This window comes from Neomonachus schauinslandi, chromosome 12 (genome assembly GCF_002201575.2).
Source record: "Neomonachus schauinslandi chromosome 12, ASM220157v2, whole genome shotgun sequence".
Taxonomy (NCBI): domain Eukaryota; kingdom Metazoa; phylum Chordata; class Mammalia; order Carnivora; family Phocidae; genus Neomonachus; species Neomonachus schauinslandi.
This window is the reverse complement of record NC_058414.1, coordinates 73,915,294-73,927,329: the sequence shown is the minus strand read 5'-3', so window position 1 is coordinate 73,927,329 and position 12,036 is coordinate 73,915,294. Positions and strand designations below refer to the sequence as shown.

The following is a 12,036-nucleotide window of genomic DNA, read 5'->3' as shown; positions in this document are numbered from 1 at the left end:
TGGAGGTGTGTCTCAGCTTTGAGCTCACCATCCTTCACTCTTGAAGCTATTCTGACCTTGACCTGATGCCTTAGTCCCTTGAAGGACTGAGGCCTGCCCAGCCTCCATCCTCTGCCAATACCATCTCTTACAACTGGAAGGCCTTCTCCTGACCTGTCTACCTATCAAGATGCTGTTCCTTGAAACAGGTACATTTTAAAATGCCACATCCCCCAGTTAGAATCGGTCCCCTCTGGTATGCCACAGCACTTAGCATAGGCATACAGCAAGGGGGCAACGGATGAACAGTTGTTGAAATGCAGATACATGTTCCTATAGAGAGATTCTGGCTGCACGCAGCAGCTTCAGGTCCTCCGGAGCCAGCCGTACCCTCAACACAAATCCAGGAAAAACTGGAGACCGTTAGTCCTTGGTTATAGGAAAGCAGATTCGTGTACTATTCAACCTGCTCTGGTTTTTATCACCAGGTAGAGAAGGTTTGTTTATCGCTGTTGTTTTAATGAACTATAGATGTATCATACTTCCACAAGGCATGTATTTCTGAAAGAAATGGGCTGGGCCATTGGCATTTGAATGCTGAGCAGCACAGATTTTTAGCACTTTTTACTGAATCGCTGTGTTGAAGGGGATTGGGCACACAGCAGACAGTAGTGTTAACAGCCCCCACAAAACAACGAGATTGAAAGGTGGCTGTTACTGTCTCTGGTTTTCTAGTTGTAAAGCTTCACAGTGTGCAGAAAAGCTATTTCAGTCTCAGAAGGGATTCATTTACAAAATGTTCAAGGACTTCTTTTGAAAGTGAAAATGCATTTGTCTAGACTAACAAGGGGGACTAGATTATAATCTATTATGAATATTTGTGAAAGTGAAATACTTGATAAAATACTCTCAAGTATTTTAAATTGATCTCCTTTTCTCAAGGTTAATTTGGCTAAGACTGAGGCATCTTAGAATCTTAAAAAGTGATTTTAATTTTTGATTAATTCACTGGTATGCAGGAAGTAGTATATAGGTTTTAACCACAACATTAACATTTGAGCGCTTAGTAGGTGCTAAGCACTGTTTCAAGTACATTCTGTCTATGGACTTACTCGTTTCCTACATATTATCATAATCTTCCATTTACTTTCCATCTTTCGTTTTGGGTCGGTATGCAGTTTAGTACCCCCTTCTTCAGTAGGAGGTCCACGAAGGCAAGATTCAGAAGTCCTGGGGCACCCGGGTGGCTCTGTCGATTAAGGGTCCGACTCCTGATTTCGGCTCAGGTCATGATCTCAGGGTCCTGGGATGGAGGCCCGTGTTGGGCTCCGTGCTCAGCATGGAGTCTGCCTGAGGATTCTCTCTCCCTCTCCCTCGGCCCCTCTCCCCACTTCCTGTGGGCATAGGCATGCACACACCTGCTCTCTCTCTCGCAAATAAATCTTAAAAAAAAAAAAATCATGACAACAGTCATGAAACCCTAGTCAAACCACTTTAACCTCTGTGAGGTCTGTAAAATGAAAGGATGGATCAGCTTCTTTCTCTGAGGTCCTTATCTCCATAATTTTATGAATATTTCACAAATGTGTAATTTAAAGGTCATTTAAGCATTTCTGACCTTTTGTATTATGAAATATACCTCCGTAAAATACATACTACCATTATAGATTAATGAATAATGCTAAATAAAATAACCATTTAGGTACCACCAGGCCAAGAAATAGATTATATCCGCCTTCCAGAATGTGGCCTTGTGCCCCATCCCCATTCACAAACTTTTCCTTCTAGAGGTAACCATTAGTCCATCTTCTGTGATAACCATTTCTTTGCTTTTCTTTATCATTTTACTACCTTTAAATCTCTTTACTCTCTTTACTCCCTTAAATAGTACTGCCCGTGTTTGAACTTTACCTGGTGAAACCATATTATATATATCCTTTTGTGATTTGCTTCTTGCTATATTGTTTTGACAGTCCTGCATGTTGATGCTTGTTGTCGTTTGTTCACTGTCCTCTCCCGTCTATGGATCCATTCTGCTGTCAGTGGGAATTGGGGTTGGTCCTAACTGGGATCTGTTGTGAATCTAGTAGTGGATCATTGTGTACACTTCCAACTGTATTAAACAATGCCAAACTCGAGTCCTCCTCCGTCAGCAATTAAAGAGCATTCTGATTATGTCACATCTTCGCTAACACTTTCTATCTTCAGACTTTGATTTTTAACCAGCTCATAGGGGTTTTTGTAAACGCTTTAATCACTGTTTTGTTTCTGACCACAGCTTGTCTCATCCCCGTGAAACAGTCTCCCGTGAACAAGAAAGTCATTATCATCTTAGAGAATTTGGAAAAATCTTCATTGTCTGAGTTACTGGGGGACTTTCTGGCACCTTTGGAAAACCGCAGCACCGAAAGCCCCTGGACTTTGCAAAAAGGTAAAGAGAGTGGCAAGAGCCTGCCCAGAGTAGGAGTTGTCCTTCATGTCCCTCTTTCTTAGGCTCGTTGGACTTCGCGTTTGTCTCTTCGTACGGCGTGTTGAGGTTGGGCCGTTGCTTTTGGTTTGTTTTAGGAAATGGACCGTCTGAATGTTACTACTTTCACGAGAACTGCTTTCTGATGGGAACCGTTACCAAGGCCTGCCTCCAGGGCGCCGACTTGCTGGTGCAGCAGCATTTCCGCTGGGTTCAGCTGCGGTGGGACAGCGAGCCCATGCAGGGACTGCTGCGGAGGTTCTTACAGAGGAAAGCAGTCAGTAAGGTAACGGAGGCAGCCTCTTGCCAGGGGGAGGGGCGGGAGCGTCAGGGGGCCCCCAGGCTGGAGTTCTACCACTTGCTGACCGTGCAGCCTCGCGCAAGGGCAACTTTTAGATAACCCAGAGTTAAAGAAGATGACGCATATAAATCCTGCAACAGTTTCTGGACTATGTTAAGTATTAAAAAAGAAAGAAAGAAAAGCAAATAGGTTTTACTCCTGTAATTAACTGTTCTTGACGAGGAGTCTTTCCAGGTTCTAAATGCTATAGAAGGCTATCTCAGAAAACTAAACACTCGTTTCAGGAATGGCTACTGCTTTCTCAGGGCCTTCAAAACCTTATCCATCCACTCAAGCTGGTTTTAACGTATGACTGACACTGCTCCAGAGTAAATATTAAAAATTCACATGGAAGATTAAAGTTCCCTAGCTTTTGACACGTTTTCAAGCGTGATTATAACTCCTGGCGATTATTTTGGAATAAAATATTCTGTATCCTCCCAAACAACAAAATTAGTGCTGACCAAACCTCGTACATTGCTATTTAATTAATATTCTTAAGTCAAGCTAGGATCTGAGTGTCGAGATTGACTGGAAACATTAGAGCTTGAGTTAGTTAAGACTTCGTCCCTTAATCCAGCACCACAGGCCACATTTGGAGGAGGCAGTATCTTCTATCGCCATATTTTAAGCTGTAAATAACACAACACCCACTAGGCTACCTACTTCACAAAAAGGCATTTTTTTCCTCACATAACCAGTGTCTTGTGGTAGGTGTTGCTGACGTCTGTTCACTGCCATGATGTCAGGTCCTGGGTCTGGGGGAAGTCTCCTGAGCTCCCCTCAAGATTGCAGGATGTCAGCAGGGCCTCAGGCACCACACCCACACCCAGGCATGTCAAAGGGGGGAACCTGGATGCCACTACAGGGGAAAGAGAGCTTAGGCCTTCTCAATCTCCTTATCAGGGAGGAAAACATCTTTTTCTGAAATGTCCAGAAACAGAAGACTTTTCCTGTTTCATTAATCAGAACTGGTTTTGTGCCCACCCTATTGCCCCAGATCGTGGCTAGACTTACCTTCCCAAGACGGAAGCTCTCCCCCAAGTACTTGAACAAAATTCTTTGTGCGTGCGTTTGTGGGTGGGGGATCAGGGGAGGAGAGTGGGGAGAAATATGGAGTGGGAATGGTTTTGGTAATTCAGTAAACTATGCTTGCCACTAGTGCTGGGAGTTAGTATCTGAAATTCCTAATTTAATCAGAGAAATCATCTATCCCAAGCTCTGTTAAAATCCACTGGCTGGTAATAAATACATGCTTTTGACCAAAGCTAGGCCATCATATCATGTCCACCAGTAGGAAGAAAAGTGAGGTAAGGACAGTCATAGGTGTGTAGCTTTGCAAATTACTGATGCTTCCATTAATGTTATCATTAATATTTAAATTTCTTTGCCAAAAAGAATTCACATAAATAATCACAAAAGATACTAGTTTTTTCCCTTAAAAACTTTTTTTTTTTTTAAAGAGCAGTTTTAGGTTACATTAAAAATGAGAGGAAGGTACCCAGATTTCCCACATACCCCCTGCTTCCATACATGCCTAGTGTCTAGCACTCACCAGAATGGTACATTTTTTTTCACCAAGGATGAACCTACATTGATAAATCATAATCACCCGAAGTCCATAGTTTACCTAAGGGAAAAATATGGAAGGCCTCATGAATTTGCATGTTATCCTCTGAAAAGTCCCAGTTTTATTCTGTAGATGTGGCACTATTTCAGGTAAAATGGACCTCCCCCACATCCAGCTCACTGGTACACATAGTTTGTAAAGGATTTATTTTACTTCCACACTGTGTTTGAGAATGGGATGTGGGGTGTGCTGTGAAGAATAGGAAGGGGGAGGGATAATGCCTTTCGCTTACCAAGAGTCACTTCAAGTAGGTTAATAAAACAGATTCCTTGGGTACATGTGCAATGGGAATGAATGACTCCTGCAAAACCTCAGAAATCTTGTAACTGTTTAACAGAACCAAATCTTTGGGGAGGGGGTACTTAGATATACACCGGCTCTTGATCACAATTTCTTCCTCCAATTCCTGAAAGGAATATAAGTCAAGAGGCCTTTCAGGACAATACCAGGCATCCTACTGGTATTTAATAAACAATAATTGTAATTTTATTAAGAAGAAGTAAATATTCAACTATCATTAATTGTAGTACATGATCTTATTCTTGCAGGAAGAGTATCAGAGAAATACAACTATTCCTCTTTTGAAGAGAAGGGAAATTGTAAGAGCTCCCAAGGCCTTATGTAACACAGTAATACTGTTTTAACAGCTGCTAGGATCACTGAACCACTCTTTCATTTTGACTTGGCCAAATTATATCCCTTCAAGTAGGACATACTCATATTCATAAACTATCCCCAGTCTTAATATCATAATAACTTGGTAAAACCAAGATTTATAGGAATCCCTTTCTTCTAACGTACTGAGTTAACTGCTGTATCTGACTTCTAAATAATTGAAGGATATTTCTCCTAATACTAAAGAAATCTTTGTCCTTTTGTGAAGCCTCTATACTAAAAAGGGACTTGATTTTGTAGAACATAATTCTAAAAAGAACTGCTACCATCAAACCATGTATATTACATTCTATTATTTAAAATTTGCATGTTTAAAAATTTCAAAACAAATTTCTTTATGTCAGCAGAGTTCTGTACATTTTGATGAAGTTAGCATTTTAGTTGAGACCTTCCTCCTAAGGAAATTAAAATTAATACAAAGTGAACATGCCACAGATCTAGATGGACCATCTTGTCTCTTAACCAAATATTGTTTCATGAAATCAAAATCCTTTTTTAACACCTACTTACTATGTGCAAGGCCCTGTGAAGTACTCTGTATGCATGTGGATAATAATTTCTACCAGAACTGATAGTTAAGAATTTGTGTAAGGTTTCCTAGTCTTCTTACTGCTCTTTTGTGTCTGAACGCTTTCATTTCACGTAATAAGCTACAGATCTGTATCTCATGGAACACACATAATAGTATTAGCTGTCCCTCCTTCACCCACCTCAGGTGGATCAGATTCAGCTATGTTTTTGTTTTACAGTTTTAAATGTTTGTATTTTTCATTTTTGAACTGTTAAAAGAAGCACTGTTCTAAGCCAAGCCCCACGTCCGGACTCTCTGTCTCTGTAGTTCAGAGGTCAGGTGCCCTCCCCCTGTGATCCCGTGTGCAAGACCGTCGACTGGGCCCTGGCCGTCTGGCGCCAGCTCAACTCCTGCCTGGCCCGCTTGGGCACACCTGAAGCACTTCTCGGGCCAAAGTATTTCCTGTCTTGTCCTGTAGTCCCAGGACATGCCCAAGCGACAGTGAAGTAAGTGTTATTTCTCCTTACTTACCTATTTAAAATAGAGCCATGGCCAAGGAGCTCTGCACTTCCCATCAGAGGACGACCATGACTCATCTGTTGCTAAGTAGCTCCTAAGGAAACTTTTTACTGAGAACTAGTAAGTAGCAGTTTCCAGCTGTTACAAAAGTCTCCTCAAAGTCCTGTTCAACATACAGTGCGGTGTCTCCTGCGAAAGGCCTACATGAGAAATTCATCAAGGATCTTATAACCAAAAACGAAAGCTTACATTCTGTTGATGAATTAAAAAGCTTCCTCCTTGGGGCGCCTGGATGGCTCAGTTGGTTAAGTGTCCAACTCTTGATTTCTGCTCGGTTCATGAGCTCGAACCCCGTGTGCTGGGCGTGGAGCCTGCCTAAGATTCTTTTTCCCTCTGCCCCTCCCCCCACTCTCTTTCTCTCTCTCTCTCAAAAAAAGAAAAAGAAAAAGCTTCCTCCTTTATTAATGATACTTAAATACTATGTTTTCCTTTGTAACAGCTTATGAGAATAGACATATTAACAATAAAGTTAATGAAATAGAAAATCAAGAGGAAAAAATGTATCACCATCCAGCTTAGTAAGGTTCTGTGATTAACTGTTAGCATCGATTCTGTACTTTCTGGCATCCTGGGCAGAAATCCATTTTGGAAAGCAGGGCATACAAATAATCTATCTTCTCTATTGTAACAAATGGTCAATTTCAAAACGGCTAATTGGGGGAAAGGAAGAATTACAATAATAAAATGTATACAGCGTTTTCTTGCTGAAGAGCAGAAATATATTTATTCATGTAATCACCTCTTTTTTCATCAGTATTACAATTAACTTTAAGCCTTTCTCACATCCAGAGTCTCAAGATTCTTAGGAGCTAATCTGGGCCTTGCCTATCATTGCCAACAACTACAGGGACTCTGCTGTGAGATGCATACGCTACTTGCAAGCTAGCAAGTTCGGCTGCCGCAAGCGCGTGACGCCGGGTCAGAAGCCGAGGACTCCAGCCCTGAGCGCAGCCCCAGCCTGTGCCTCACCCACGCAGTGGCTCTCCCTGCGCCTCAGGCCCCGGGGGGGTGACGGACAGTGGCCCGTGGATCCCAGCTGCCGAACTCGGAGCTTGAGAATCCCCCAGGCTCCTAAAGGGGGCTGCTAGCAAATCTGCCCGCCTTTTGCCCTGGAAGGAAGTACCACTTTCATTATCCTAGTAAGGAAAACAAATCTGCCTTCTCCAGAAGGAGACATTGTCTCTCTCTTCCAAGGCTGTTTGCATTACTAACTAACATCCTTGAAAAGAGAGCCAAGAAGTGGACACTCGATGTGCAGACATGCCATGGAGGATTGTCTCCCAACAGCTGTGTTCAGGAAGCGCTACTTTTTTTTTTAAACCAAAGCTTACCATCTTTACCCCTTAATACCTTTAGGAATGCTTGCGCAGGTCTGACACATGGTACAGAACACCAGATTTTTGTCTTTATTCCCCTCTTACAGTTTTTTTTTTCTCTTGAATTACATATCATTAGACATTAACAGAGAAGCTTAATATACAGATGCTTGATACCTGGGCAAAAGTTTTAAGTCTTGAAAGGCTTACGCCAATATCTAATAGCTTTGAAAACTTCATTATACTGGGAGATGTGGTTTAGCTTCTACAGCCTTGAAACAAGTGTTTTTTTAATGTTGCAACAAAGGAATTTCAATTGCTGTTGGATGCCCCAACCTTGGGTAAAGTCCCACTGTTACAGCTATTACTACAGAGAGTCCATCTGGGGAGACAGCTGGTGACCCCATCCCCGCTCTGCAGAGCTAAGCCCACCCACATGCAAACACTGAGCCTTTGCCTTGGGGTGGAGAGATTTAATCTGCCACTGAGTACAAGATCTACCCCAATTTCAGAAATATTAAAATATATGTATCTTATTAAGGACATATGGCAAATAAGTTTAAGCTATTTAGACATCGATTTCCAGGAAATCTTCTTTCTAGACTTCCACCTGCAAATTTACTTTCCCTTCCATATATTTTATTTATGCATTCATTCAACACACACTTAAGCATTGATTCCTGCTCTCAGTGATCTTAGAAGGTAAAAGGAAAGAGACATGTGAACACTTTCATCTGCAAAACATTGTATTTTTGAGGCAAAGTCAAATATCTTTGATATTGGATAATTTCACTTTTTTAAAAAATAATTTATTTGAAAGAGAGAGTACAAGCAGGGGGAGCAGCAGAGGGAGAGGGAAAAGGAAAGGCAAACTCCCTACTGAGCAGGGAGCCTGATGCAGGGCTCGATCCTGAGACCCAGGGATCACCACCTGAGCCAAAGGCAGCCGCCTGACTGACCGAGCCACCCAGGTGCCCCAATTTCACTTATTTCAAAACTACCTAGGAAAATTAGCATATCTGTAGAAATACTTAATGTTTTTTTCCATGCTCTTCAAACCCGTCCTTCGTGGTGTGGTGTGTAATCTGTGACCGGACCTCACTGCCAACTGCCCTTCTCTTGCAAGGTGGATGGCTAAGCTATGGAATGCTATCATTGCACCCAGAGTTCAAGAAGCAATATTGTCAAGAGCCTCCGTGAGAAGACAGCCGGGCCTGGGGCTGACAACTGCTAGAAACCACCCAAGCCAAGGACAGCAGGCTGTGGTTAAAGCTGCTCTCAGCATCTTGCTCAATAAAGCTGTGCTGCATGGCTGTCCCCTCCAGAGAGCAGGTATGCAGGTTGGTGCTGGGAGGGGAGGGGAGGAAATTCACTCTTACATAATACTTGTTTGAATTCATTATAAGGGAGCTCTTCTTTCTCTCTTCGGAAGTAAAGAAATTATCTTGACTTTAATGTACATTTGACACCATTGTCCCAGAACTTTTAAAAATTTTTTTTAGTCTTCCCTCCTAAAAATTTTATTTAAATTCAATTAACAAATAATGTATTATTAGTTTCAGTTGTAGAGTTCAGTGATTCATCAGTCTTACATAACACCCAGTGCTCATGACATCAAATGCCCTCCTTAATGTCCATCACCCAGTTACCCCCACCTCCTTGCCCTCCAGCAACTCTGTTTGTTTCCTATGATTAAGAGTCTCTTATGGTTTGTCTGATTTCATCTTTTATTTTTTCCTCTTTTCCCCTATGATCCTCTGTTTTGTTTCTTAAATTCCACACAGAAGTAAGATCATATGAGAACTCTCTAAATTATTGGCTCAGTAATTCCAGATCTCCAAGTAAAATTTGCTGGGTCACAACATCCCTGCTTGGGTATTAAGCACAGCCATGATTTTGAAGAATATTTCTTGGAGAATTGCAATTGTTATATTTTACTTGACTATGAAACGCAGGCTGACTGCCTTCTTTTTGGCAAAACATGATTTGTGTTGTTTCAGAGCTGGACCAGCACACAGCTGATTTCAAAGGAGGAGGTTTCCCATTATCTATAGTCTCAAGTTACAACAGTTGTAGCAAAAAGAAAGGAGAGAGTGGTGCCTGGAGAAAAGTGAGCACCAGTCCTCGCAAGAAGTCTGGCCGCTTCTCTCCTCCGTCCTGGAGTAAGCCGGGCCTGAGCGAGGAAGGTAAGTGAGGCGGCCATGCTGCCTGGAGGCACGTGGGCACTCGGGCTCTGCTTTCGGAGTGTGAGTGTGCTTTTACTTTTCTCACTATGCATTCAACAAAGTTGAGGTTTTCAATGCATATTCTCAGGGAATGAACGGGGGGTGAGTAGGTACATTTCCGAAAATATCTGGAAGGAAATAATCGTTTGTTTGTGGCATCCACCATTCAATCTATGTAATACAACAGTTGTACTTAGGCCAAGTTTTCTCCTTTTCTGTGTCATCTCTGAGCCAACCTTAAATTTTTTAAAGTATGTATAGAGATACATTTCATACCAGTTTAAGGCCTTCGTGAATCAATCAATTTTACACATTTCTTTCTCCTATATTGTGTCAGCTTCTAGTCTACACACTGGAAAGAGAGCAAACACAAAAATTCCTGCCCTCTTAGGGTTTATGTTCTCCTAAATTATTAAAAAAATTCAATATAATGGAACATCCTCTATAAAAAAAGAATATGTAAGTTTTTATTCACACAGGCTAAAACATTTATCTCTGGTGTTAGACCTATTCCTTTTGGCTTTGGCAATAGGGTAATCAGTAATTATACGAATTGACTTTCCTGAAGGAAATCCATATTTGAGTAAGAATGAAAAGATGTTCCAACCTCATATGCATTGTGCATTTCTCATATATGTAATTTGGGGAGCCCCTCCCACCCCCAACATATTCTGTTATGTATAATATCATGCCCATTTTATAGTAGAGTTGCTAAAAAGAGAGAATATGCCTAAAATTTTGAAACATGAAAAATTGCCTGTGTTCATTAATGTTTTCATACTTAAAAATCAGCAAAATACAGCATGTATTAATGTTAATACATGCTGAAGTTTTGTAATTACCCCATGCATGTGTCCATAAATTGTGACTTTTTTTTTTTAATGACTGAATGTAAAGTCACTGAATGAGAGTTTCCTTATACTTTTTTAAGGTGATTGCTGTGTATCTATAATATGATATTCTGATTTTAAGAGCTTGCCATTACTTCCCAGAGTTAGAGTGTTTGATTCAGGGAGTCAAGTCATTAGACATCAGCCCCCTCCTAAGGCATAGAGACTGCTGAGATGACCTCTGCAGCAAGGATTGTACCTTCCACTTGTCTATCCCTATATGTAGTGCAAAAGAGCTCTAAGATGAGGATTATCTTCTCCATTTCCAGGTAACAAAACTGAGGTTCAGAAACCTTGGCTGTCTGTCCCTATCACGGGGCTCTGCAACCCATGTTTTTGTTTCTTGCGAGTCCTATGCTGTATCCTCCATCCATGCCACTCTAATCCCATGGTACATGGAATAATCCATAAGCACTCAAATAACAGGACACCCACCCAGGCTCTTCACTATCATTTCCAAGTTTATTACAATTTCTGCAGGGTTTAAGACCAGCCTCTGGCTTGAACCAAATAACTAAACAATAAGCATTGTCAGTGTATACTTTAGAGTGGACAAACAAAATCAATAAAGTGAATATGAATTTAAAACGGTATTAGGTCAAACTCAGAAAACAATTATGTAAAATATTAAAAAGTTAAATTATTGAATATAAGTATAAAATTTATAATTTTATATTTTAATATTTGATATATCAAATGTTATACTCTTAGAAATATGAAACCATATTCAGAAGATTAATAGAATTGTGCATAACTGGGATATTTCATTTTTTATATTGGTAAATTTTTTTCCCAATAGTTCCATTTGATATTACAATGTTTGGGTTGCTATTGGTTTTTCTGACGCCACTGTTTATCAAAATAGAAACCACTTTGCATTCTACACAGATGACGATGGGTGATTATAAAGTTTGGTAAAGACACAGCCTCTTTTTCTCCTGATGTAAAACAGAAAAGCTATGATGTCAGGTCACAGGCTTCGGGAGACGGGGACCAAGCCCAGGCACCTATCTGGTAATTAGGGAAATCTGATAGCCACCCTTTCTGACAATGACAACAAAAATATGGGCAAAGCAACTAGTATAGAGATTGTCTCTGATGACCTCTTCATGAGGATAGATTCAGCTTTTCACAATCATTCTTTAGAGAGAATTTGTGCTAGCAACACTCCTACAATTTTAGGAGAGGGGCCATTCATTTATAAAAGCAATCCTATGCAGGGAACTCCATCCAGAGCTACTTCCCTGAGGAGAAACGCCTCAAGAGATCGATTCAATCCAAAAACAGTATCAAAGAACAGAGTCCATAGTCTGTTTCTTTTATTTTTTCTTTTCTTTCTTTTTTTTAAAGAGTTTATTTATTTATTTGACAGAGAAGCACAGCGAGAGAGGGAACACAAGCAGGGGGAGTGGGAGAGGGAGAAG

The 12,036-nt window shown here is 40.9% G+C and overlaps 1 protein-coding gene across 1 annotated transcript in view; it reads left to right on the top strand.

Annotated features, from left to right (window-relative positions):
* CTTNBP2 (cortactin binding protein 2) overlaps positions 1-12,036 on the top strand; it is a 151,685-nt gene that overhangs the window by 132,051 nt on the left and 7,598 nt on the right. Inside the window, exons 15-19 of the mRNA XM_021699323.1 lie at positions 2,258-2,410; positions 2,545-2,732; positions 5,930-6,108; positions 8,624-8,829; positions 9,498-9,683. Of these exons, the coding sequence (XP_021554998.1) occupies positions 2,258-2,410; positions 2,545-2,732; positions 5,930-6,108; positions 8,624-8,829; positions 9,498-9,683 (912 nt within the window). The remainder of the gene's footprint in view (positions 1-2,257; positions 2,411-2,544; positions 2,733-5,929; positions 6,109-8,623; positions 8,830-9,497; positions 9,684-12,036) is intronic.